Here is a 27,467-nt window from a genome sequence, read left to right as displayed (position 1 = left end):
GATATCAGCTAGCCCAAATATTTGCTGATTAACTGCAGCTGGGGGGCGCCAAGCCTGGACCAAGGAGGTGTGGGAAGAAGTTGGCAAAGTCTAGGCACAGAGTTTGTGGATTTCGGGAGGGGGCGGCCTAAGCTTTTGAGGTGTGTGGACAAACATGCCAAATAAGATTTCAGGAGATATGAAAGGCACAATTATTTTTTTGTGTGTGGGGGGGTGTTGAGTGACAGGAACAAGAAGGAACAGAATAACTACTCCCGGACGCCCCATCCCACATCTTGCGATCTATTTTTATTTATCATGCTAAAGAGTATTTTCTTCCTTTCTTCATCTCGTTCCATCTCCCAGTTCGTGCGAGCGACCCAGCTACGGTTCGATTCCTTTAGCTTTGTCCTCTCCCGCCTCCCCATCCATAAGGTCCACCCCCCTTCCCCCACTACAGTCTCCGGCTCCGGTGCCTCCGCTGCCGCCGCCGCGGTCCGGGTTTTGCGGGCGGCCGAAGTTGTATTTCCAGGGCTGTCCATCGCTCGGTGCTGTTGGCTCTCTCTCCGTCTGATCCGAGCCCGAGCAGTGCGGGGCTCCCTACGGGATCAGAGCGCTCCCCCGCCGGGACTCCACTCCTCACATCCTCCTGCTGGGACTCAGCTACATTTCCAGCCAAGCCTGGCTTTATTATGTGTCTCTGCACTGCAGCCCCAGCAGCCAGATCAGGAGGAGGAAAGCCAGCTACGACAAAGAAGAGAGGAGAGCGAGGGAGGCTGGCGGGCGGGCGGGCGCCGGCTAGAGAGCGGAGCCGGGGCGCAGCAGCCGCCACCGCCGCCGCTCCCACCACCGCCGGTGAAGGCGAAAGCCGGGCCGCCTCCTCCTCCTCCTCCTCTTCCTCCTCCTCTGCCTCCGCCTCCTCCCTCTCCGAGCCCCTAGCCCATGGAGGTAGCTAGCGGTCCCGGCGTCTTGGCACCGGCCTGGGAATCCACTGCGCGCAGCGCTTTGGCGAGCGGAGCTGGAGGGGAGGCATCGGCCGGGCGGACAGGCGCTATGCCGAGGGCAGGGGCGCGTCTGCGGACCGCAGCGTGAGCACCCTCACACCCCGATTCACCCCGCCCCCACCCTGGGCTCCGGGGCTTTTTTTCTCTCTCTTAGGAGGGCTGGGGGGGCGGGGAGAGAGACACATACAGAGACAGACAGAGACAAGCCAGAGATAGAGCCAGAGCAAGCCAGAGACTAAGACTGGGAAGGGGGCGTGGAGGCTAGGGGGGCCAAGAGCCATAGCTTTTTGAGCGACTCCTGGGCGGTTTTGCGCCCCCCTCCTCACTCAAGTAGAGAAGGAGAGAGAGACTGAGTTGAGGGAGCAAACCCCAAAGCCACCATAATCCAGCCCCATCTCCAAATCATTTTTTTGTCATTAGTATTATCTATTGTTTTTTTTGGGGGGGAGAGGTGGGAAGGTGAAATTTCTAGGGATTTTTTGAGGGGTAGCCTGAAAGACTGCTCTTGAGGAACCCCTTCCTTCTGTGTCCTCCCCCTCCACCTTCACCTCTAGCCCCCTTCCCCTCCACAGATGGGGTTATTGTGAGAGTCTGGACCGGGCAGCGCAGCCGGACGCCTGCAAACTTTGCACAAAAATAACCCGAGGGGCGGAGGAGAAGGAGGAGGAGGGTGGGGGGTGGGGGTTGGTGGGGTGGGGGGAGGGAGGGGGCCGCAGGGGCCGGGGGCCGGCGGGGGGTGGAGAGGAGGAGGAGGAGGGGGGCGGCTTTTTTTTTTTTTTTTTTTTTGCATAACGCGGCTCGGCCGAGTGGCCTCTGGACTCCCCGCGCCGCTGGGACCGCTGAGCCCCCGGCTGCCGCATTGCAACAGGCAAAACCCCAGCGCCACCCCCCTCGGCCTTAGCACCTTCCTCCCCAAACCATCATCATCATCATCATCATCATCATCATCATCATCAATAGTTATCTTTCCGAGTGAGGCCGCCCCGAACCATCGATCTGTTCACCGCAGCCGCCGACCCGGCTGCAAAAAAAAAGTTTCCGAGAAGAAGGAGGAGGAGGAGGAGGAGAGGGGGGGGGGGGAACCAGCGGGGGGCGGAGGGGGGAGCAGTCCGCTGAGCAAGAGGGAGCGCCCGAAGCCCCGGACATGTCGAGACGCAAGCAAGCCAAACCGCGCTCGGTGAAAGGTGAGTAGGGAACCGGCAGGAAGGGAGAGGGAGGGACGGGCGGACCGAGAGAGAGCGAGCGAGCGAGCGAGAGAGAAGGAGGTGGAGGAGGAGGAGGAAGAGGAGGAGGGGGGAGGAGGAGGAGGAGGAGGAGGAGAAAGGAGAGGAGGAGGAGGGGAGCGCCGAGCGGACACCCTCCCTTTTTCCAATTCCCCCCTCTCCCGGGCAGGGGGAGAAGGGGTTGCTGGTCTGCGGGGAGGTATTGCGCTCGGGTCCCCCGGCCAGCTGCTTCCAGATTCGGGGTGTGTAAGTGTGTTTGTATGGGGGAGTCTCATCTCTCCTCTCTCCCCCGCCCCCCGTCTGGGTCCCCGGGCCCCCGCCAGTCGGCCCGCGTGACCAATCAAGGGGTACGGCCCGGGTTTGGCGGGGATTGCGAATCACCGCCGCCGCCGAGGAAGAAGAGGAGGAGGAGGAGAAGGAGGGAAGGAGGCAGCTGCGGCTGTCGCCCCAGCGCCGGCCCCCCGGGCCTCCCTCTGCTTTCCCCTCCTCCCTGATCCGAGGGGTGTGGGGAACGAGTGAGGAAAGCAGGAGGCGGCTGCCGCTGTTGTTTCTGGAGACGTGGGGACAGTATTGCAGCCTGACCGCCCCCCCCACCCCCCGCCATGGATCACCTCGCGCCCTTCTCTTCGCCCCCTCTCCAGGTCCCCTGCCTAGTTCAGTTCGCCTCATCCCTGCACCTCCTGACCGTAGGGCTCCCCAGCTTCCTCCGCCTCTCCAGGCCCCCTACCGCGGGCCCCCCTATTCCCCCCAGCCCGGCCCCCTCACTTCCTGCCACCCCACCAACCCCCCTCCACTGAGGCCGCTAGAGCTAACGCGCCTCCGGCTCTGTGGGTTATTGTCTGGTGTGTCCCTGTCCTCTTCAGCCCCACTGAGAGCTCAGCAGGGGGCGGGGGAGCGGGCAGCCTCTAAGACTTGGGGCTCCTTGTGCCCCAAGAGGGACTGGAAGAGTTCCTCAACCTTCTAAGCTCTCCATCCCGACCGCCCTCCCCCCACCCCCAGGCTCCCCGCGGCGCGCCGGGCTCCAGGGCGCCGAACTCCCAACCCGCGACTCCCCCTCCTTTCAGCCCCAGGCCCAGGCCAGACACGCCAACTCGTGGCTCTGCCTGGCCGGCCTACCTCCCCAGCGTATTTATGGGCTTCCTGTCCCCCTTGCCCTCTTGGGACACCCAGAGTGCTATGGAGATATGTGGAGGTATACGTACATACATATAGGTGCGTTTTAACGTAGGTATGAATACAATATAAATGTATATAGATAGGTGCACATATATGATATATATGAATATATAAGATATATATGCATGTACATCTACATATACATTATGTATCTATAAATCCATCCTTATAACCCAGTGGTTCATTGCTGTCGGGTGAATAACTTTCCCTAGACTAGAGGATGAGAGGGTTTGGGCAGTGGGGGTGGGGAAGTGCTGAATCTTTGCCTCCCTCCCTTCCCCCTCTCCGCTCCTGGATGGAGCCTTCGAATTCAGCCCCAGGGCATCAAGCCTGGCCTTTGTGGTTCTCTGTCCCCTCCCCCCAGCCGGGACTATTGGGTGCTCCTCATCCTTCTCCCGCTGCGCTCTAGAATTAGGATGGAGGCGATGGGGGAGGGGAAGGGAGAGTGGCCCTTAGGGATTATATGATATGTATAGGTTAGGACTGGAGAAGAGGGATCTTTGGCTCCTTTCCTCACTAATTAAAAATTAATTTTTATGACCCTTTCCTTAGAGGTAGGTGCCAGAGCCCAGGTTCTTCCAAAAAGTTAATTTCCTGCTGTGTTGAGTAGAACTGAGATAGCGCACCCTCTTTCTCCCCCAACTCCTCATCCCCTCCCTCCTTCCTTCTCTCGAGTTTTGGATGTCATGAATTTAAATACCGGAGCAAAGGGGCATCTGAAACATGAATGGGCTTATGGGGGTGGGGTGGGGAATCACTATCCTTCCAAAAGAGAGCCTAGGAACACCGTTAAAAAGATGTAGTCAAGAACAGCAGGAAGTTAATGATGGAACTCCAAACTAAATGTATCTAAGTTTTTGCCCCTTTTAGATGAAGCTGGTCTCCTTCATTCTAGGTAACTTTGTGAGAAATGCAACTTGAGAGGAGAGTTGCTGCATAAGTTGATTTCCCTTTCTAAAATTTTAGGAGTTTGTAGATTTAACAGGTTAAGATGAGGGGGGAGATGGAAGGTAAGGTCCGTGTTTAAATCCTTCACGGAATGGACCGATTCTGTGACTTGGAGTAAGGTTTGACTTTACCTCTCTCCTGTACTCAGAAACTAACTCACAACCTTTAAGAGCATCTTTGGGCAACCATGTAAAAATATAGGATGTGAACCACTGGTCAGAAATGCCTTGGTATTCTTTGTGAAGGGAGTAGTCAATTCTATGTTAAATTCATCAGGAGGAGATAATTCAGAAAGGAAATTACAAAGCTCCTGATTTAAAACAACAATAATTCCTTCTGTGGAAGGTAATAGGTTCAAACCAAGAATAAATTCAACTCACAATTGTGCAGAGATGTGGGAACATCCCAGTTTGCCAAACCAGCTTATTTGACTCCTCTGGAAGATTCTGTAAGAATTTATTTTCAGTTTTTCATGAAATCAAGCCTAAAATGTCTTATGAGAGAGAACAAGAGGAGTGGAAGAGAGCTTATTTGCAATCTTGGGAGCATGGCTTTCTAGATGGAAAATGAAAGTTAATTGATGAGGAAAAGATAGGTTAAAATCTCAGCTAGTGGTATGGTGCTTTCTCACAACTACAGTAAATAATGAACCACATTTGTTTCTGTTGCTATATCAGACACTTCAGTCCTATATATAATCTGTTTCTCTTTTCATTTAACAAAGGCCCTCACAGACCTTGTCTTTATTTAGTCTTTTATTTAGCTTGATTCCGAGGTGAATAGGTGGATGTGTGATCATTTTATCTAGGAGGGAATTAATATAAAGGGAAGGGACTAATTTGATGTAGATAAGAGTTTCTTTAGGTCAGCATTCATTTAATCTTCAAGAGTCAGCCCCCCCCTTTTAAGCCCCCCAGGAAACAATATTTAAAAAGTGTTTGACTAAGTGTGGACAGCTCCACACTAAGTGTTTAAAACAGTCAGGTCCTCACCTTTAAAGATGCTTGAAGGTGCTTCTTAAGGAATAACAGTGTATTTTTGCCTTCACTGCTGTGTGTCAGGGTTAACAGTGAGGCATTGTGGACTTAGAGAGCACCGCTCAACCTGCTCTGAAAGTCCTTTACTGTAATTGATCTCTGAAATGTGAGAGCCCATAGGAGGAAGGGAAGACAGAAATATAACTATTTCTAATGGATGTTCTGAAAGTGTTATTTGAAAGCCCAGGAATTGCAGCTTTGAAAATCAAACAGGCCTCAGATGGTGACTTGCTCCACCAAAACAGAACCCCAGAACCCCCCCCCCTCCTCTTTCTGGAGGTGTCAGTGAGTGTCACAGTGTTTGTCTATCAATTGGGAAACACAGCTCATATCCCGTACACTCAGGCAATAGTTTAGAGGGGGATAGCAGCATCAGTTTTCAAAAGCCACCCCTGAATTTCAGAAGAATGCCATTTACTGAGCTATTTTCCAGCTTCCCCTCTTTTGATTCCTTCTTAGTGTGGCAGTTTTTCACTGCGCTCGCCCTGTTTGTTACTTTGATCATTTTGGCCTCATTCTCCGTGCTGGAGTCATCACTCTTCGCTGATGTTATTTCTCCTGATTATATCAGGTGGCTCAGTAATGATTATCCTGGCAGTTATCTCTGCCACTCAACATTAAGATGATCTGTCGCCTTGATGCTCCTGCCTCCCATCCCACAACAGCCTATTAATTTGGAGAGAAAATTAATACATTTTTTCAGCCTGGGTTTAAAAGTTTTGAATAATTTGTAATGCTGAATGTATTTCCACTTTCAGCATAAATTCATTGTTAATTGAATTTCCAACTATTAATTATTGGACACACTGTGTTCACACCCATTACCCAAATTCATATCTGTCCTCCGGAGATTACACTTCATCCCCTGACTGGGCCTTTCTTTCCTCTCAACCTTTAGCTTCTAAAAAGTCCATTTTTATAAATTTGGATGGAGGTCGAGGGAGTTGGGCACAGCGTAGATTGTCACAGCACATGTTTCCATGGAAATAATTGAGATGTAATAAATAGAGGCATTCTGAGCTTACAGGTTTTCTGATTCAACAGAGACCAAATACAAGTGTAAATTGTCAGGATTTGTTTGGCTAAATGTACATGATCTTGTAGGAGAGGGGGGAAAACCCTTTATAAATTCTGTAACATTTGTAGCCTGGTCTGGAATGCTCAGACTATTATATTCAGGACTTTTTTCCTGCCTCTCGATTCAATCACAGGGAAACATGACTTGTTTCATTCACTAGAACATCTTTTATGTCTAGTAATTGCTATTTAGATTCTTACACCTGTTTCCTAGCAAAAACTTAATAAGCAGTAAAATAAGATAACTATGTGCCCCTGGCAGTGGAATCCTTCCAAACGGAGAAGCATAAGGTGTACTGTGGATTAATAATGAGAGGTGCAAAATGCCGGTGACACTACAGTAATAAAGTAATTCTACAGAATCATCCAGCAACGGCAATTCCTTTAATTCATGGAGATGTTGTACTATGCTCTCCTATTTAAAAAAAAAAAAAGGAGGAGGGCGGAGGGGGAAAAATCACTAAACTGGAGTGAAGGTCTTTTAAGTACAAGCTTGCTTGGCTCTCAATGGGGGTTTTTAGGTCCAAGAGATCTGGTTAATTTGAACAAAAATGTGCAATAAATGCCATATTGGTAGCCAGTTGTTTTTAAGGAGATAGCTGTTGAATTCTCCCCCTGATGTAGGATTTAATAGTCTCACAATTAGATAAATCGATTTCTTTTAACTGTTCATTTGAAAGGGTAAACTAAAGCAAACCAGCAGTAAGGTGGATACTGGGAACATTCTGCCTGCTCTTTTGAAGAAAGCTGATTCAGGGGGAGATTATTTTCAGAGTCATTGATGCTCTCCTCTCTCCTCTCTTTCTTTACCCTTCTTTGTAGGGAATTTCTTAGTACCTGTTATTTAAACACTGTCTAAAGAATGGTGTACCATGCCCATTGTCTACAATGTAAAAACTTCCTTTTCTGTAGTAAATATTGACATAGTAACCACCTCTGTTTTGGAAGGACTGTCCTCATTTATTTATTTAAGTCAGCCTGTCCATCTGCCCAGGATCTCCATTCAGAGATTCCCCTTGGTCTCTGAGTTTTGATGCAATCTCCTGATTAGGATCTAGAGTTCAGTCTTTTTCATCTCTCCATTTCTCCCTCCCCAGGTGTTCACTAAGTGTCCCCACAAACCCTAATAGAGCATGTGAAAGTTGGGTGGTGGCCCCAGCTATCTTGGTTCTGTCTTTTGGAGAGCAGATGATATCTGTTGGTATGTGCTTAGTGGCTTAAAAGATGAAAGCATACTGTACCAGAAATTAACATTTATAAATATTAACTTTTCCTGATCCTGGACCCACAATAAGCACTGTCCATTTCTATGGTACACCTTTTAGCAGTCTTTCATTGAATAAGTCAAAAGGCAATCTAGGAACATATGCTTTCTGCTGCCATATTTAGCTAGGGGACAGTTTATAGATCTTTTATTTGGCAAAGGTTGTGATTGGAAAACTTTGGTTTATGGGGTGCTTTGTTCTAATGGGACCTGATACATGCAAAATAAACATCATTTTTCTAAAAACATTTCAGGCTGATACAATGGTTCAGAAAAAGGAGCAGAACCGGGGGACTTAGGTTCTAGGCAATTTTCATTGAACAACTACTTCAGTGCAGTTTATGGGAGCTCCAGTTCTGTTGGCACACGACTGAAAATAGCAGATGTACTTTGGTTGGTGAATTTGACAATTCTGCAAATTGCTGTCAGATTGCAATGGTATTTTGTGCATAAACATGCGAGTCAGTAATCAAACTGTTTTGCACAAAAATGCACTAATTTAGTCTGGCTTAGTTATCCTCCTTGAAGTCCCAGCCCGGGTTGTCATCCTTTCCTGCTTTGCTTTCTTAGGGGTGGGGTGGAGAAAGGCGGATAGAAACTTTTTGATTTAGCTCCTTACCTGCCTGGTTTGTGGCAGGCAGCCTGTAGTCACTTTGGGGTTATATACTTAGTAAATAAAAATACTCTGCCCCTTTCTAGGCTCTCCAATGAGCTGATTACCCTGAATGGTCTCCTTTAAAAGAAGGCTGTTTTACCTACCTTCTCTACCCAAGGTTTGATTTTTAATGTCTTCTGAAAAGGATTCTCTTTGTCTTGATTGATGTCAAGAATAAAGGCACGATGGTAATATCCCTTTGAAAGCTATTGTATTGTCAGCTCTGCCTGACAGCAGGAGGCCCTCCTAGTGCTATAGATTAGCACTGTGAAAACACTGACATTTTCTTTGTTATATTTCTGTTGTTGTGCTTGCAAAGTCAATTATACAATGTCGGAGCTCAGTTACAGAGTTGACTTTGGAAGTAACAATGTCTTTCATTCTTGTCTTAAAGATATAATTTTCTTTCTTAATAAAAAAAAATGGGAGAGACAAACACATGCCCTCCCCTGTACCTCTTCCCGCCTCCCCCCATCCCACCTCCCAGCACAAATGTATTCACTTGGTTCGGTTTTGACTTTTCCAATACAAAGATTACATCGTCATTATCTGTTAATTCCTGCTCATTCAAATTTCAGTTCCTACTTATTGATACAGTGACGAGGGCAGCCAAGATACACAAAAAGCCGTCAAATGAGATTACACTGTTGATTCTCTTATCTTGTGTGCTGTCCTTGTCATTGGGATTCTTCGAGATTGGTGATTGAAAATGTTTGGGAAAGAAGGGATCCCCAGCTGGTATCAAAAATGTGAGCCTGGGCATAACCCACCCAAGTTGTGAGGTTACCAAATCGTTTAGAAAGATTCATAAAATCCCTTGGTGTTTCCTTTTGGCATTTCTAGCTGGAATTTCCCATTTTGCGTCTTGGAGGAGCATGTGTGTCTGTATTACTGAATCTGATGGAAATTCATTCTTGGTAGGGACTTGGCAATGCACAAATTGTCATTCATTGTGGACTGGTGGAAGTGACTGCAGTTTGTGAAAGGGTGGAACACATTACAAAGTACTTTGTTAATGGTCTGGTGTTCTATAATGTGAACTGTTAGCAAAGGCACAAAAAATAGTAACTATAAACAGACTTTGTTGAGGTTGGAACTTTTTAGTCCCAGTTTCTCCCTCCCTCCAGGTTAGACTCCTAGTTCCTTCATTGTAGTATTCATTAATCCTTACTATTGGAAGAGATGGTTACCTGACAGTGTTGGCTAGCTGTGAAATCTTACTTTTGTCCAGACCTCGTATGGAATGACAGGGCAGCACCCAGAATGTCCCTTCCATTTTACATCAGATGACAAGGGTCCGCCAGGAAACTTTATTTGAGGATGTTAATTGCTGGCTCCCTAACTTATTATTATGAACCACTTGACAAGATTACATATTCACCAGCAATTTGTCAGGACTAATTTTGTTTTTCTCCAATAATTGAAAATTAATGTCTTGAAGTGAAAGCAGATGTTCATGTCATCTCCTGGATTGGGATCTAAAGTGGTGCTTTGTAGATGTATCTGCTCACTAATTGAACACCAGTTTCCCATTTGTAGATAACCAAGGTTTTGGGACTGATGAAACTAAAAACCTCAGATTTAGGTTATTGATGGATAATAAGAGATTTCCTTACTCAAAGTGACAAAGTCATAGGAAAGACTAGAAACAGGTGGAGCGGGAAGGGGAGGTAGGTGAAAAAATTTAAATAAAAATCTTTTTGCTTGTACCAAACACTTTTCTTCCTCATTCATTCATTTATTCCCATAACAAATATTTATTATTACCTAAGTGCAAAAACCTTTTGTTATAGGCACTTCATGGAGGAATGTCCCTATCTTCACAGGGTTCATAGGATTATAGATTTAGAGCTGCAAGTGACCTTGGAGGCCATCCATCTAGTCCATCTTTCTCATTTTACAAATGAGGAAACAGGTTCAGAGAGGTTAAGTAACTTGTTCATCATCACACAGCTAGAAATGTCAGAGGCAGGATTTGAACTTGGATTTTTCTAAGTAAGCTGTCCCTTGGCTGAATATGACTGTTTAAAGCATGGAGACCAGAGCAAAGTGTAGCTGGGACTTTTTGCCAAGTTGAGAAAAGATTTCTAGTGTTGGGGCAGGTGAGGGTTCCCCAGGTAGCTGTGTGTTTCCAGAATGCTGAAGCATTTGCAATAAAGAGAAGTCATTCTTTGAAAGTTCAGGACTGGTGGGAGTAGCTAGAGGTTCATATGCTTATGAAGGTCAGAAAGGGCTCAGCCCACACTGCATCTTTTTAATGTCTGGAGTGGTCAATAGGGTGTTAGCAGAGCAGAATCTTTCACCCTCTCTCTTTCTCCCCCCAAACCCTCAATCTCTGCATCTGGCTATATGGGTGCTATGGCTAGTGACTGCTGAAATGCAGTTATTAGGTGTGTTCACCAGCTTTCCAGGATGGGGGTATGCTCCTTCACTGCTTTTGCAATCCAGATTAATTCCAAGGGGGAGCAACTATACAATGTGACTTTGCTTTGATGGGGAAAGGGAAATAGACCACAGCCCCAGTGAAAAGCACAGCAAATACCTCATGCTCTGGCCCCATCAGGTGAAGCTCCCTCCCAGATTCTAATTGTGGGTCACAGGCTGTGCATTTAAATTTTTTTATTTTCTTTTTCCTCCTTGGAGGTGCTAAGTCAACTTTTTCCCTGCCTTTCAATGTAATTGAAACTTGCACTTTTGTTACCTGGGCGTGAATTATTTTTTTGCGTGTTGTCATTACTGGACCCGCTGTGAGGTTTATCTCTTCTGTTCATCCTAATTAAATAAAACATACTGTTCACCAAACTCCTGTTGCACTGAATTACCTGCCTGAAGGCTAATAGATGGTCATTTGTGTGTATTTCAGGCAGAGGCATTGTCTGACAGGGTTTTCTCTGGCCTGGAAGGCTGAGCAGGCCAGGTGAATTAAGTCTGAGCAAACAGACAATATCCAGGGCTTCCCCCAGCAGTTGACTGGCCCAGTCTTGTGGAACCCCTCCTGCTATTGCTGTTTACAGCAAGCTTGTGTTCACTTGGGCTCTGGGAGAGAATGCAGATCTTTGTACTTAAACAAAACAAAACAGAAAAAAAAATCATTTCTGGTTCCTGAATGAGAGAGTTTGCTTTGTCTCCGTTCCCTGGGGAGCATAGGGATGAACTTAGGGAGGGGAAAAAAGAATCATTGGCTCCAGAGGGTCCCTCAGGGATGGGTGAGGGAGGAGAACTTTCTCTCTTGGGGAGTAGGAGGGCAGAAGGAAGGGGAGCAGGCTGTAGTCACCTGGGGGACCCTGGGCCAGAGGATCTCTGGCCCTGTTCCCTGGGGAAATGGCATGAACTCCAGTACAGCTGCTAGGCCGGCAGTTTCCAAGCTTCTGTTGCTCAGGGCAGCCTTTTCAAAGGACCTTGCTTCCTCTGAGAGGGGACTGGTCCCACCCCAAGCCTTGGGACTCATTCAGCTGGGCTTCTGCCTTGGGGCTTTGAACTGCACTTTGTCTAATTCTTTAGCCTTGGAGAGACGATGATCTAGAAAGAAGGAAGGCAATATTTAAATGCCTACTATATTCCAGGCCCTGTGCTAATTTGATATTTGCTACCGAGGTAAATGCTATTATTATTTTCACTTTACAGCTGAGGAAACTAAGATGGACAGAAGTTAAGTGACTTGCTCAAGGTTATACAGCTAATAAGTGTCTGAGGTCAGATTGGAACTCAAGACTTCCTGATTTTTGGGTCCAGGGCTCTAACCAGTGTGCCATCTAGCTGCCTCAGTATATAGAATTACACTTATAGTCTGTCAGAGTTTAGTGATCTCCCCTCTTCTCTCCCCTCCATTTTACAGGTGTGTAAACTGTCTAGGAAAGGGAAAATTCAACCTGCCTAATGCTACCCAACTGGTTAGTTGCATAGCCAGGACAAAAATCCTAGGTCTTCTGTCTCCCGGTCCTTTCTGCTTTACTGAATGGATTAGATTTCTTACCATGCCAAAGACTTTTATGGTTTTGTCCATTCAGTAAATATTTATTGAATGAAAGAAAACATGAATGAATGTATAATTCAGCCTCTTCTAAGTTTCAGCCAGGATTTCTATCCTCCATATGTATTAAACTCCTACTCCATGTTCTACTCCCCTTCTAGGTTATTCTTTGAAGGAAGAGTGGAGGAGCATGACTCAGTTCTTTTAGACCCATGACTATTGGGGGTGGACCTTCCTTCTATAAAATATGCCCATTCTCCCTGCTTCCTTAATACGGACTTGGGAGTGATGAGACCAAAGGAGTTGTTATCCAAGGTAGGGAAGGTAGAATGTTAATCACTTGTGTATTCTGGCTTCCTATTGACCCCCAAATGTCTCCCATTTCACCCTGAATCTTCTCATCTTTCATGCCTCCTCTTCCCTTTTTTCCATGCTTCTCTCCCCTCTACCTTGTTGACTCTCTTTGTTCAAAATTAAATCCTCTTTTGTTGTGAACTACAAACTTTATGATTCTGCTTCCTAGTCCCACTGATTTATTCTTGATTCATCCTTCCTTTGCTGCTTTATCCCTAAGTCACACCAAGTAGCTCTCTTCCTATATCTTTTTCTTTTGTGCCTACACTTAAAGAAGCTGTTTGCAGTTGGTACCTCCACTTTTCTCACTCTTCTAAATTCTCTGCAGTCTGGTTTCCAATCTTATCCCTCCATTGAAACTTCCCTACAAAGTTACCAAAGAACATTTGATTTCCAAATCCAATGACTTTTTCTTAATCTGGATTTTCCTTGACCTCTCCATTGGTCACCCTTTTCTCCTTCATACCCTATCATCCCTGTTTTCATGACTGTGTTCTCTCTTGGCTCTACTACCATTCTCTCTAAGACCCTTCCTCAGTTTCCTTTGCTGCATTTTTCTCTAGGTCCTAATCACTAACTTGTGGGTGTTCCTCAGCTCTCTGTCCTGGACCTTTTCCTCTCCTTCCTCTATGATATCGAGAGAAGTGATCTCATTAACTCCCATGGATTCAGTGATCCTTTCTGTGTAGATGATTCTCAGATCTATTTATCCAGCCCTACACTCTCTCCTTATTTCCATTCTTGCCTCAATAAATGTCTATTGCGGACATGTCAAACTCAGCTTATACCAAAGAGAACTCATCTTTCCATATTTTCCACTCTCCTCTTCCTTATTACTGTTACAGGCATCAACATCCACCCAGGTTCATAACCTCAGGGTCATCCTTGACTCCTCACTTACACCCAACTGACCTATCCAATCTGTTGCCAAGTCTTGTTTTGACTTGCCAAGTCTTCTATCCCTTTCTAATCATAAGGCTGCCAGTCTGGTGAGGGCCTTTATCACCTTACCCCTGGGCTATTGCAATACCCTACTGATTGATCTCCCTGCCTCCAATCTCTCCTTACTCCAGTGCATCTTTCCACTTAGTTGCTGAAGTGAATTTCCTAAAGTACCCACCTGAACATAATGAATATTTCACTTCATTAAACTCACAAGGCTCCCTATTACCTCCAGGATCAAAAATAAAATCCTCACCTCTGCTTCTTATTTTCTCTACCTTTTTTCAAGACTCAGCTCAAACTTACCTTCTGCAAGAGGCCTTTCAGGGTGTCCTCCAACCTCTCTCACTCCTCCAGTGACTTTTCTCTGAGTTAACCTCTCATTCACACTGTGTATATCTTGTATGACACTTACTGGTTGTGTGACCCTGGAGAAATTGTTTAACCCTGTTTGCCTCAGTTTCCTCATCACCAAAATGAGCTGGAGAAGGAAATGGCAAACCGCTCCAATATCTCTGCCAAGGAAACTCCAGTGGGGCCGTAAAGAGTCAGATATAACTGAAAAACAGTTCACAGCAATATTTTGTACGTATGTTGTTGTTTACATGTTATCTCCCTGTTTAGAACTTGAACTCCTTCAAGTGAGGGACTACATTTTGCCTTTCTTTATATCTGAAGTGCTTAGCCTGGGAGTCTGGAACACAGAACTGCTTAATGAATGCTTGTTGACTGACCCTACCTCCCCTCAAGAGGACCTACCCATTTTGGAAAGTGCTGCCTACCCCAAGAGGAAAACAGCATGCAGGTGGGGATGGAAGAGAGCTGATATTTGAAGTGACATCTGAAGGCTGTTATAAGCTGATAAAGTTGGAGGTATAGTAGAAAGAACGCTGGAATCTGGAATTGGAGGACCTGGATTTAAATTTCAGCTTGACTTTTTTATGTCTCTGACCTTGGGCAAGATTTCCCTGAATTTTAGCCTCCTCGTTTGTAAAGTGAGGGAACCAGCTCATTGGTCTGTGAGGTTCCTCCCAATTCTAAGATCTTATGATCTAAGTAATCCAGACATGCTCACTGAAGACCCAGAAAAGGATCTTTCCTTTGAGGGAAAGCAACAGTAACCAGACAGTAACCGATTAAAATAAGAGGCAGGAGTAACAATATTAATAATCCCTTTATATACATAACATTTAATAAAATTATTTGGCTTCCATGATCTTATCTGATTTTCTGAGCAACAGAACTATGAGGTGGCTAGGGCAGGAACAATCCCCATTTTACAGTTGTAGAAACCAAGGCTTGTAAAAGAAGTGACTTGCCCAAGACCATGCAGCTTGTAAGTGGAGGATGGAGTTGGTGAGGAGAGAAGGGTTGGGGCAGAAAAGGCAAGCTCTGATTCTTCAGTGGGGGCGACAGCAGACATCAAAGGAAGGGATCAGTGGAAGCCGACTTCTCAACTTTAATGTATACTTATAGATCTGTGTGTGTGTGTGTGTGTGTGTGTGTGTGTGTGTGTGTGTGTGTGTGTGAGAGAGAGAGAGAGAGAGAGAGATGTGTGGGGTGTGGGTGTGTACAAGCCAGGCCTGTATTTTAGGAGAAATAAGCAAAGAAAACACTGAGAAGTCCTTCCCCCACTGACATATCTGAGCACAAAGGAGCTACCTGATGATTAGATGTGATGCCTTTGTTGGAGCTGTTTCATTAATTGCTTTTAATTCATCCTGCAAATGTTCTGTGTGGGCTTTTTGTTGTTTGGGCAGGTTCTTCTCTCTCACTAAAAAATAAAAATGTATTGAAAATGACCAGGCACGTACCCAGGTCCAGAGCCATCAGGAAGACATTTTCTGGTTACAAAAAAGAAAAGAAATAGGGGAAAAATTCCCTAGTACTGCCAACTGCCCAGATAGGGAAGGGAGGGATGAACAAATATACCCTTGAGGTAGAGAGGTGAGAGGATAGAGGAAGGATGGAGGAGCCAGCAAAGCAGAACACTCACCATTTTTGACCAAGAACCTATTGAGCTGTCAAAGCTCTCTAATAGCGACAGGCAGAAGTCAGAGTGGACTGGGATAACCTGCCCTTGACTTTAAGAGAAAGTATTTTCTTTCTTCTTAGGCCCCTCACTACCTATCTACTCTCTGTTCTCCTTGGAAAAAGTGAGGATGACAATTACAGGAGCTGGTTTGGTCATTGGGATTAAGAAGGAAAGCATTTGGTAGGGATCAGTTCCAAGAGACATCCTGGGGTTCATGTAAGACTTTCACTGTGTTCAAAGTTGAATTGGGGCTACTGTCATATTTCTAGGAGCTGATAGAGCCCATAGGAGAATTTTGGCAGGCTTGCTTGGTAGCCTGGCTCTGGCTCCAGGTCTGTATCTAACAGGCATACTTTCATTTCTTCATAGAACCATGAACACCTTCAAGGGACCCCAGAACATGGGGTATAGCAGAAAGGGGACCAGATTTAGAGAGAACCTGGGTTCAAATCTGGCTCTTATACTTACAATCTTGGACTGCTTTGCCTCTGTGGACCCCAGTCTCATCATTTGTAAAATCGAAACATTAGATTCATGAGGCCTCAGTTTCCTTATCTGTAAAATTAAGGAGTTAAACTAGATAGCTTCCAAAGTACCTCCTAGCTTTAGAGCTATGAACCTGTGATCCCATGATCTTAAGATGTTAATGGGAAAGAATACTGGATTTGATGTGGTAAAGAACCTGAGTTAAAGTTCTGGTCCTATTGCAATTTAAATCTTTTGTGAACTTGTACACATCCTTTCTCCTCTCTGGGTTTCATTGTCCTTATCTGTCAAATGAGGAGGCTGGGTTAGATCTTTGATAAGTCCTTTTCTGGGCAGCTAGATGGCACAGAGGATACAACACTTCACAGGGGGAATCAGGAAGGCTAAACTTCCTGAGTTCAAATTTGAGCTCAGACACTTACTAGCTGTAGAATCTTAAGCAAGTCATTTACTTTTGCCTCAGTTTCCTCATCTGGAAAAGAAAATGGCAAACAATTTTTATATCTTTGCCAAAAGGACCCCAAATAAGGTCAGAAAGAGTCAGGTAAAACTGAAAACAACTCAACAACAACAAAAGGTCCTTTCTTATTCTAAATCCTTTGAACTTACAGATCTTAGAATGTAGAATTCCTGAGTTGGAAGAGACCCTAGAGATCATCCAGTTCTTAGGTGTCAAACCCCATGCAGGATGCATCCCAAACCAGATTAAAATGTAATTGAGAAATATTTACCAAAGTAAATAAAAATACAATAAAACATAGATAATGTCACATTTTAAAACTTAGTGACTGTGCAGACCACATGGATTCTTAAATGTGGGTTAGTAGCCCCCATTTCTATTCGAATTTGACATCAGTGACTTAGTCAAATGTCCCCTTTTCCAAAGGAGGGAACCGAAGCCCCAGCATGAAGAGACTTGCACAAGGTTGACAAGTAATTTAGAGGCAAAACTGGTAATAGTGCCCAAGTCTTTGACCTCTCAATCTAGTCCTCTTTCCAAACCAAATTTCCTCATGGTTGTTTTGAGGCCCTTCTCTAGAGATTGGGAGAAAGGAGAAAATAGATTTCATAGAGAAATATATGACTTACCATGAGGTTTTGAGGCTGGATATACATACATGTTTAGTATCACCCATTAGGGTTTGAGATTCAACTATTTTTTCTGTTCAGTGGATTCCTATTCAAAATGTGGTGGTTAAAAAAACAGGGTGGAAAATGAGCTTTTAATTTATCACCTGCTGGTGAGCCACCTTGCCCTCTGAGGAGATGCCAAAGTACAAATGCAGAATATGTATCCCTATTTCCTGAGTTCAAATCTGGCTTCAGACACTACCTGGGTGACCTGGGCAAACAGTAGTTTGCTAAGAAAACCTCAAATGGCGTCATGAGGAGTTGGACAGAACTGAAAAAATCACTAAACAACAATATATTCCTACACACATCACATATTCATTTATCTCTTCTCTTCATTGCCTTTTCCATCCCTCCCAGGACTACTCCATGAGCCAAGGGAAAGAGGCTTCCTCTGAGAACATGCATGCATATTTGCCTCCGTGAACCTCTGCATTTTGAGTAAAAAGAGCTTTTGTTTCGTGATTGCTTTGACCAATCCTCAACCAAAGTTGAGACCTGTAAAGGAGAGTTTGGAGAGCTAGGGGAGTCATCTGTGGAGCCTGTAACTTCTATAGCGAATCCAGCCAGCACCATCCTCTTTTTTTTGTTTGTTTTTTTAAAGCGGTGGGGTTCTGGACAGGCTTCTCCAGTTGTGTCTTTTTGTCATTCAAGTTGTGTCATTTTTATTCCATTTACATAAGACTTCACTCATAACAACCTTGTGAGAAAGAGAGTGCAAATGTTATTCTTTTTGGCACAGGGGAGTGGAAGCCCAGAGAGTTTAAACAGCCCATCACCACCCACAAAGTTGTTAGGTAGCATAGATGGGACCCAGGTCTTTTGACAAGAAGTCTGCATAGTTCTTTCTCCAATTTCATGTTGCATCTCCAAAGTGGCCTTGCATTGATTTTCTTAAAGACCAAGCTTTGTAATTTATTTCACTTTGAAGGAAAGAGGAGAGTCCTTAATATTAGATCTTTTCTGGCCATTGGAAAAAAAATTAAATGTACAGAAGAGAACAAAAGGAGACTCAGAAAAAAACACAGACAAGAGGGACAAGCAGCCTTTGTTATTACTTTGATTTTTTTCTTTTTTCATTTTAATTAATTTTTAGTTTTCAACATTTACTTCCACAAGATTTTGAGTTTCAGATTTTTCTCCCCATCTCATTTGTTGTATACTTAAAAAACAAGTAATATGAAATAGGGATTCTTGGTTTCATATACAGTTTTTTTTTGTCTGCTGTTGGACATATGGAAATGCTCTTTTTTGATGTCTAAATTGGAAAAAAATGTTTTAAATTATAAAGAGAAAAATATGTAATTCTCCTCTAAATAGACATTGCCTTAATTTCCTCCTCTGTAAAATGAGGTGGTCTTGAGTGTCCCTTCAGTTCTCCTATTATGTGGTGTAAAGGATCTTTTGATTCTGATATTCTGCGTTCTAAGGGTCCTTTCATCTCAGAAGTTCTGTGTTTCTAAGATCCCTTCCAGTTTTGACATTCTGTTTTATAAGGGTGCATCTAGCTCTGACATTCTGTGTTCTCAGAGTCCGTCTAGCTCAAATGTTCTGTGATTCTGTGTCTATATTTTGTATCCTAGACTTGGAGAAGAATGTGAAGCCACCAAAATTCTGGTTAAACTCTTCAGTGAAAGCTGATCTTGTAATATTAGACACCCAGCTTCTTAACCTCAGGGTCGCAGTGTCAGAAGGAAGTTAGCAACAGTTTAGATGGCCCCAATGAGATGGGGAATGTTTTCCTTGTCTCCTTTAGAAAGCCCAGAATGCAGTGCTTGCTGTGACTAGGGCAGGGGAAGGAAGGAAGAATGAGCCCCCCATTTCATTTCATGTTATAATTCTTTCCTCCTGATCTCTTTGGCATTTATTTCACAGACACCATTGGCCTCAATGCTGCAGGCAGACCCTTCCTAGAACCTGCAGGAGCAAAATCGAATATAAGTGTTAGGGGCTGGTTCTTCCCAGCTGTGATTGGTACCTGACTGGGAAACCGTAAAGACCAAATGTTTGCGAGCTTGCTGTGAAGGAGGACAGACCCAGGGAACTGCCCAGCCTTGGGCACTTGGCATTATCACTCTTTTGGCCTGTTTCTACTTGTTGATAAAACCATAGAATTATCAGACTGTTTGCTTGATCTTCTCCTCCTCCAGGTTCCATAGCCCATGCTAAAGCAGCATTTTGTAATACAAAAGAACCCTGGGATTTGGAGTATTGAATTAGAATCCTAAATTTGCTACTCATTGTGTATGTGTGGCCTGGGATAAGTCAGATCCCTTCTTTGGATCTTAATTTCCTCATCTGTACCGTATGAGGAGTTGAGCTAAATAATCTGTAAAGTTTCTTACAAATTAAAGCCTTTGAGTCCATTTTTTGCAAAGAGGAAAATACGTAATTTCAGTGCTTATGGTCCTGGTTGTAAAAGTGTTAGATGGGTTACTGATGAAGTCACAAACATGTCATTTACATGCCTTCAAGTGACTGGCAGATGTCAGGCAAGTTTCTTTCAGCAAATAATATTCCTTTTAATAGCAAGTATATACAAAAATTGTGTGTGTGTGTGTGTGTGTGTGTGTGTGTGTGTGTGTGGTGGGTAAGGAAGGTGGATTTGGAAGGAAAGAAAGGGGTGAAAGGAGATGGCTGAATATGGTATCCTTCAAAGAGCCAAGTTCCATCTTGGAGACCAACTAAAGTGGCGCACAGAGAGATTGGTTGTATGAAATCTGTCCATGTAAAGAACATTTATAAACTAACTGCCTTTGTCTTTCCAGTGCTTAGTATATAGTAGGTACTTATTAATGCTTACTGACCGATGTTATTAATGAGAGTGACTCACATCTCCATGTTATGGCTAGAGTACAAAACCTCTTTACATCGCTACTGTGTGAGGTAGGCGGTGTCAGCAGCAACATCATTTTTTGGATGAGGGAAAAAAGAAATGGAAGGGCTTGTCCCGTCACCCCACTAGTGAGTTGCACAGCCAGGACTAGCACCCAGGTCTCCTGACACGAATTCTTGTGCTCTTTTCATGATGTCGGACTGACAAAAATCATTCTTCAAGTTGGGAGTGTGGTGTCTTCTCATTTTCTTCTTTAGTCAGTTTTCCTCTCTGAGCTGAGTGACTGATTGAGAAAGTCCTGGAAAGAAGATGTGGGAGGGGAAGGGGGAACAAGATGGAGGGGGGTACTGTGAAATATCTTTAGGCATGGGACCTAGAAAGAGCTGCCATGAGGTGTGTTGGGGCTGCACCAGCCCTGATAGGCTAGCTGATCTAGTGGTGACTCAGAGACCCAGTGGGGCTCTGGGATGGGGAAAAAGAGGAACGTTCTGCATATGTGGATTGGGGAGGGGCATTTGGGAGTCTGTTCCCCCCTCCTGCCCCTCCTTTCCATGGATGGGCTGCTGGTTGGGCCTCATTCTGTCTTTTCACTCTGAGCTGCAGGAAGGCAGCCCCTGGGGGGATGCTTTCTGCAGGGATTGTCCTGGGAACAGGATTCACTGGCCCCTTTTTCCTGGAAGGTTCATTTCTGAACAATAACTCGGCCTCAGGTTTTGTGACAAAAGGGGGCCACAGCAGGGGGCTGGCTGGGAAGACTTGATGGTCCAAGCCTTGGCTCCTCTTCCCCCTGTGTCCTAGTGTGGGAGTTTTAATTATTTTGAAAACTCTATCCAGCTTCTCCCTTTCTCTCCTTTCCCCTGAACCATAAAGTAAACTGTGTCAGAGCTGGAAGGGACCTTAGAGACCAACTAGTCCAATCCCTCTTTTTTATAGATGAGGAAACTGAGGCCCAGAGAGGGGGAGAGATTTCCCCAGGGTTGCACAGCTGCAAAGTAGCTTTCCAAGTCCAGGGATCTTTCTATTTTACTGCACTGTCTTTGAGAGTCTTGTGAATCAGGGCAGATTCATCATATGGAATACTTCTTGTGAGACTGTGTGTTTGAGGTGGTTGGGCTCCCTGACACCCGAATCATTATTCTGGATACTAGGAAGAGAATAGGTGAGTGAAAGGGACCCAAGAATGACTGGTTATTTCTCCATGTGTCTTTGCCTCTGAGGACAGTCTGTGATATGGTTGCTGGTCTCCTTGTGCCTCTTGCATGTTTGCATGTTTGGGGTACTCAGCCTCAGAGGGACCAGGCCTGGGAGGAATGGCCTCTAGAGAATTATAGGGGAATGGTGGTGGGAGCTGGTACTTGGCATATTTGGAGAGGGCCAGCACCTACTACGTGTCGGGTACTGAGTTGAGTGCTTTACAAATACCTCATTTGATCTCACAGCAACTCTGGGAGTAGGTTACTAATCATTTATCTCCATTTTACAGTTGAGGAGTTGAAACAAGTTAATTGACTTGACCAAGGTCTCACAGCTAAGTGTCTGAGGCTGGATTTGAAAGCAGGTTTTCCTGACTACAGACCCAGCACTTTACCACTGAGCCAGCTAACTGTCTGATAGGCAAATCCTTTCTTTTGTCTGAGCCTCAGAGCCCCCTTTGCAAAACGGAGAATATATCACTTGTACTTCCAATCTCATAGAACTCTTATAAACTTTGAAAATTCATAGAAATGTCAATTATTAATGCTGTTCTGTGTATGCGTTTACACGTGTATGGGTGGGTACATGGGTAAACATACATAGAATGACTCGCTCTACAAACATTGAAAAGCAAACTACGTATGCTCACCTATGTGCCTGCACACCTGTGCAGACAGACACATGTGTGCTTCTGTATAACATATGGTCATGCTTGTCCTGTGACTGTGTGGGCATAGATTGTGGTTGGGCCTGCACATGGGTGTGCACACACATACACAGGGAGTTTCCGTGAGCATCAAGCAAGAGAAAAGATATGAAGAGCATGTGGAAAAGTATAAAATTCTGCACAAATATACAGGATTTTTGGTCATCGTCCCATCCTATGTTTCTTTGTATGCCTGGCAGCATGCAGATGGCCTTGCATATAGTAGGCTCCCAATGAATATGTATTGATTGATTAATTGATGGTAGGGATGGGGAGTTGTGGAAGGAAGCTCCTTGGGCATAGGAGTTGCCTGTCTTTCCCGTGAGTGTGGGGTGCTTAGCTCTTTGGCTGTCCCCTGTCTTAGACAGGAGCCATGGGTATTATTGAATTTATCTAGTCAAAAGCATGGCAGATGGCAGGCAACCCTCAAATCTGCCCTCAAGGAGCCCACCCAGGGTTGATTTCCTCAGTCATCCAGAGCTACCCCTCCTCTGTCTGGCTCAGGAGCCAGAGGCAGGATTATAGTGGGTGGGTTTTGCAGAGGACACGTTCACCCTGTAAAGCCTTTCCTGTGAAGTTCAGACTCCGGAAGGGAGACATGAGAAACACTGGCAACTCCAAGTGTCGACCTCTCCCTCGGAAAATGGACCTTAGACACCACACAGCTTGGAAGGTTGACCTGCTGAAATGCTCGTGTGTATTCCCCATTAACAGGAGCCTGCTGTTGAGTCCCCAGCCTCTAATTATCATGAGTCTCCTGTAATCTTCTGGGCTCAGGAGTTTGAAACATAAGGGTCTCCCCTCCCATCTCTGTGGTCTTCTTTGCACATCTTTGGGGGTATGTGGATCAAGAAGGATTCTGGGAGCTGTTTTCACCTTGTTTATCTGGAATTGGTGCCCACTCCTCCAAAGCCTGACTTTCCCAGACTAAACTTTCCTACTGAGAAAACTTCCAACAGGCTGAAAAAACACTGTGTCTGTGAGTTACCCCACCCTGTTTTTTCTCTCTACCATTTCTTCATCTGAATCATTCTGTTTGCAATTGTGCTGTAGTCCAGACTTCTAGGATTCATGGCACAAAATACCCACTGATTAGTAACTTCTGGGATGTTTTTAAGGCCTGCAATCTGTTTCTGCATGGTTTTCATTCCAGTTTAGTTTGTCATCATTGTTGGGCAAGTCACTGTGCCTCAGTGGCCACATCTGTGAAATGGGGATGACTGGACAGCCCTAGATGTCATGGATCAGTGTGGCATTTTCATGATATACATTTTTGTGTGTTTGGTATCTCTTCATGGGGATGGTAAGGATCATATAACCAAATACTTGGAAGGTAGCTCCTCTCCTCCCCCCCTACATCTCTATGTTCTGGGTGGAGATGGTTATAGTCCTATGGCTTGGAGATAAAAGAGAGTCCACTGAAAGTAAGCCTCATTTAAAACTACTATACATCCATTAGGTGGGATGTCTCGGAATCTAGCACTTTAATAACAGAGAGGCTTTGTTATAGGTCCTAAGAGCCTTAAATGAATGTCTTCTTCACTGGCTATGACCAGAGTTAATTCAGCCAATAGTCAATCAACAAACAGGATTCCTGTCATGTTTAATGCTCTGTGTCTGGCATTGGGGGAGCTACGAGGATGACACAGTTCTGCCCTCAGGAAGCTTTTAGTTTACTAGGGGAAGCAAAATTAATACACATGAAAGTTAAGTGGCAGTTGCCAATGAGTTGTCAGTGTCAATTTCTTGAATGTGGAAACTCCATCAACCCAGTCTGCAGCCTTTTTATAACCCATGGTCTTAGAGTTGGTTACCTAGGAATCAGCTAAGTGACTTACCATTAGACACAGAACTGGTAGTGAGGCAGGATGTGAACCCAGGTCATCCTGACTCCAAGTCCAGAATTCATTGCACTACTCTTACTGTCTTCTTAAGTGACAATACAAAATGGAATATGATCGATGCCTAGAGAGTACGATGTGAGTAGCACAGCAGAAAGACCAAGAATTAAGAAGTTAGCAACTTGTCACCTAACCTCTTTGAGCCTCACTTTTCTTATTAGTAAAATGGAAATAATAACTCTTATCTTGCCTTTCCCATAGGTCATGTAAAAGCACTTTGGAGTATGGGTTGAGAGAACTGGAGTTACTTAGCCAGGAGAAGAAAAGACTTGGGATGAGAGCTGGGACCTCTAGTGACGAGGAACTCACCACCTGCAGCTAGGAGGGGAAACATGATAGCATTTTAAGTATTTAAAGGGTTGTCATGTCTAAGGTGGATTAGACTTATTCTACTTGGTCCCACAGAGCAGTTCAAGCAATGGGTGGAAGTTGCAGATTTCTTTTTTTTTTTTTTTTTAAGAAAAAAATATTGTAACTCTTAGCACTCTGCTAAGTGGAATAGGCTGACTTAGGAGGTGATGAGTTCCCCATCACTAGAGATCACAGAATCAGAGTCACAGATTTAGTCATGAAACCGCAAAGATCATTGAGTCCAGCCCCCTCATTTTACAGACAATAAGGATCAGAAAGGTTAAATGACTGGGTCACACTGTGGTAAATATCAGGCAAGGATTCAACCACAAGGTCTTCTGACTTTAAATTCAGCTGCTACTGGATGATCTTTTATTGGGGAACTTATAGAGAGAATTTCCTTTCAGGTTTAGGTTGGCCTAACTGTCCTCTAGGCTCCCCAAGATAATTTGTGATTCTGGGTATAATTTTCTTTACACACTTTCAATTAAAGCCAACAGATTTTTGCTAGATGCCTACTCTGTTTAAAGGCAACTAGGTGGCTCAATGGATAGAGTGATGGACCTGAGTCAGGAAGACAAATCTTCCTGAGTTAAAATTCAGCCTCAGACACTAACTGTGTGACCCTGGGCAGGTCACTTAACCCTGTTTGTCTCAGTTTCCTCATCTGTAAAATGAGCTGGAGAAGGAAATGACAAACCACTATAGTATCTTTGCCAAGAAAACCATAAATGAGGTCTTGGGGAGTCAAACATAACTAAAAAAAATGACTGAATAACACTGTTAGCACTGTTGTAGGCTCCAGGAACATATAAGATATAATATAGGTTTCACTCTCAAAGAGGTTATAATCAAATGAAGGGGAAAGATATTAGCACAAAGAACTCTTATGCATGGGAGAGCGAGATAAGTACAAAAAAGAAATCTGGGCAAAATACTATAATACTAAGGAGTGGGAGACATGCCTTTTTATAGTTTAGTTTATGCGGGTATTAAAAGTCATTGTATCCAAAACAGAACTCATTATTTTCCTATGCCTCTCTCAGATCTTTCTCTTTGCTTATATTCCTTATTGCTATGGAAGGCGCTTATCAACCTTCCTAGAGGCAGTGAGGTAGTTGGGTCAATAGAGTTCTGGACTTGGAATCAGGAAGACCTGAGTTCAAATATGACCTCAGACACTTACTATCTGTGTGACTCTGGGCAAGTCACTTAACCTCTATTTCTCTCAGTTTTCTCAACTGTAAAATGAGGGTAATATTAGCACCTGTCTCCTGGGCTTGTTGTGAGGATCAAATGAGGAAATTATTGTGGAGTGCTGAGCACAGTGCCTGGCATGTAACATGCCATCCTTCAGAAAGCTGCCTAATTGCTAGTTCTAAAGCACACGTCTCATCCCAGGTCCCATCTCTGCCATTAGGATCAAATGCAAACTCACTTGCTTGGCATTTATCAATCAGTTAATGAGCAAACATTTAGTAAGACTTACTATGTTCTGGGAGCTAGGCTAGATGTTGAAGGATATAAGATAAAAAAAAACAAACCAGTCTTTGCCCTAAAGGAACTTTTATTCTGTTGGGGAGAAAATAACATACGTAGAAAGAAATATACCAAGTTATTTCTGGGTATCAGAAGTGGCATTAGCTAATATGTGTGTGTGTGTGTGTGTGTGTGTGTGTGTGTGTGTGTGTGTGTGTGAGAGAGAGAGAGAGAGAGAGAGAGAGAGAGAGAGAGAGAGAGAGAAAATGAGTGAGTGTGTAAGTGTGTGTGAGCGTATAGGAATTCACGAGAGGTTTTCTGCAGGAAATAGTACTTTACCTGAGCTTCAGAGGAAGCTAGTGATTCTCTGCAGTGGAGGTGAAGGAGGAGGCATCTTGTGCAAATGGATGAGAGGCATGTAGAAGAGGATGTACAGGGAGAGAGATGGAATGTTGTACCCAGGGAACAATAGCGAACAGTCCAATCTGTCTGGAATATAGAGGGCACAAATCTGCAGAGAGCCTGGAAAGGCATTTGTGAGCCAGATTGTTAAGGACTTTAAAAACCAAACAGATGAGTTATTTTATTTGATCCTACCTAGAAGCAAGAGCATCTTGAGCAGGAGAGCTATCTGGTCATACCCATACTTTAGGAATATCATTTGAGATTCTGCAGGGTGAGTTGGAGAGGAGAGAGAAAAGGAAGGAATCTTTGCAATAATGCAGGAGAATAGATTAAAAAAAAAAAGATTGAAGTAGGGTGACTTTGTGAGGGAAAAGAAAGAGGTGGCTACATGGAGCAAGGAATAGAAGGCCAAGCCTGGAGTCAGTAGGACTTGAGTTCAAATGTGACCTCAGTCAGCACACCTAGCTGTGTGACCCTGGGCAAGTCACTTAACCTCAGTTTCCTAATCTGTAAAATGGGGATGATAATAGTACCGACCACCCAGCTCAGCATGATATCTGACATATAGTAGACATTATATAAATGGTAGCTATTATAATTATCATTAAATAAGATACATGGTATGGTGGTAGGAGTGACGATCTAGTTCTAGCCTACTTTTTCTGGAATGTCACTCTCATTCACAGACTTCATGTACCAACCACACAGGGCTGCTTGTTCTCCATTCATAATACCCCATCTCCCATCTTTGTGCCTTTTTGTAGACTTTCTCCCATGCTTCCCTTTTTATAATCTCCAGGTGCCTTCAAGACTCAGATCAAGGGCCCTCTCTTAAATGGGGCCGCTTAGTGCTCTCCCCCTAGAAAATTGCTTTGTCTGTATTATATATTTGATTGTTTGAATTCCTACCATTTCCCACCAGTAGAATGTAAACTTTCTGAGGTCAGGAATTATAGTTTAGCCACATTTTGTATTTCTCCTAGTGTCTGGCACAGTGCCGGAGCTGGGCAGTTCCCAGGAATCAGGAAGAGCCAACTGTGTATAGACCATTATGGATATTTAATAAATTGTTTGTTGAATGAATGAATGAAGGAAGGAAAGAAAGTAATTGGCTCTTCTTCCCCTATTCCTGGAAACTATTTAGGTTAATTCGCAGAAGGGCTAGGAAGGGTCTTGTGCAGCTCAGGAGTCTGGGTGGTGATAGTAATGAACTTTATGAGTGTTGTGAGCTCTCTGTCTCCTTTCTGCCTGGCTCTCCTGAGAGGTTCTGACTAAACTGACCCAGCCCAGGAAACCGGAGGTTCACAGGCTACA

At 44.5% G+C, this 27,467-nt stretch overlaps 1 protein-coding gene across 2 annotated transcripts in view; it reads left to right on the top strand.

Moving 5' to 3' along the window:
• The first annotated feature begins 1,752 nt into the window (after nt 1–1,752).
• ZNF423 (zinc finger protein 423) overlaps nt 1,753–27,467 on the top strand; it is a 417,541-nt gene continuing 391,826 nt past the window's right edge. Inside the window, exon 1 of one of the 2 annotated variants that reach the window (XM_072632160.1) lies at nt 1,753–2,167. In XM_072632160.1, coding sequence (XP_072488261.1) covers nt 2,128–2,167 — 40 coding nt within the window. In that variant the 5' untranslated portion in view covers nt 1,753–2,127. Of the gene's footprint in view, nt 2,168–2,303; nt 2,449–27,467 lie in introns of those variants that run through there. The other variant, XM_072632164.1, reaches the window with a different exon arrangement.

Source organism: Notamacropus eugenii, chromosome 1, assembly GCF_028372415.1.
Source record: "Notamacropus eugenii isolate mMacEug1 chromosome 1, mMacEug1.pri_v2, whole genome shotgun sequence".
In the NCBI taxonomy this organism is placed as follows: domain Eukaryota; kingdom Metazoa; phylum Chordata; class Mammalia; order Diprotodontia; family Macropodidae; genus Notamacropus; species Notamacropus eugenii.
The sequence above is the reverse complement of the archived record's forward strand: the minus strand, read 5'-3'. Positions and strand labels throughout refer to the sequence as shown.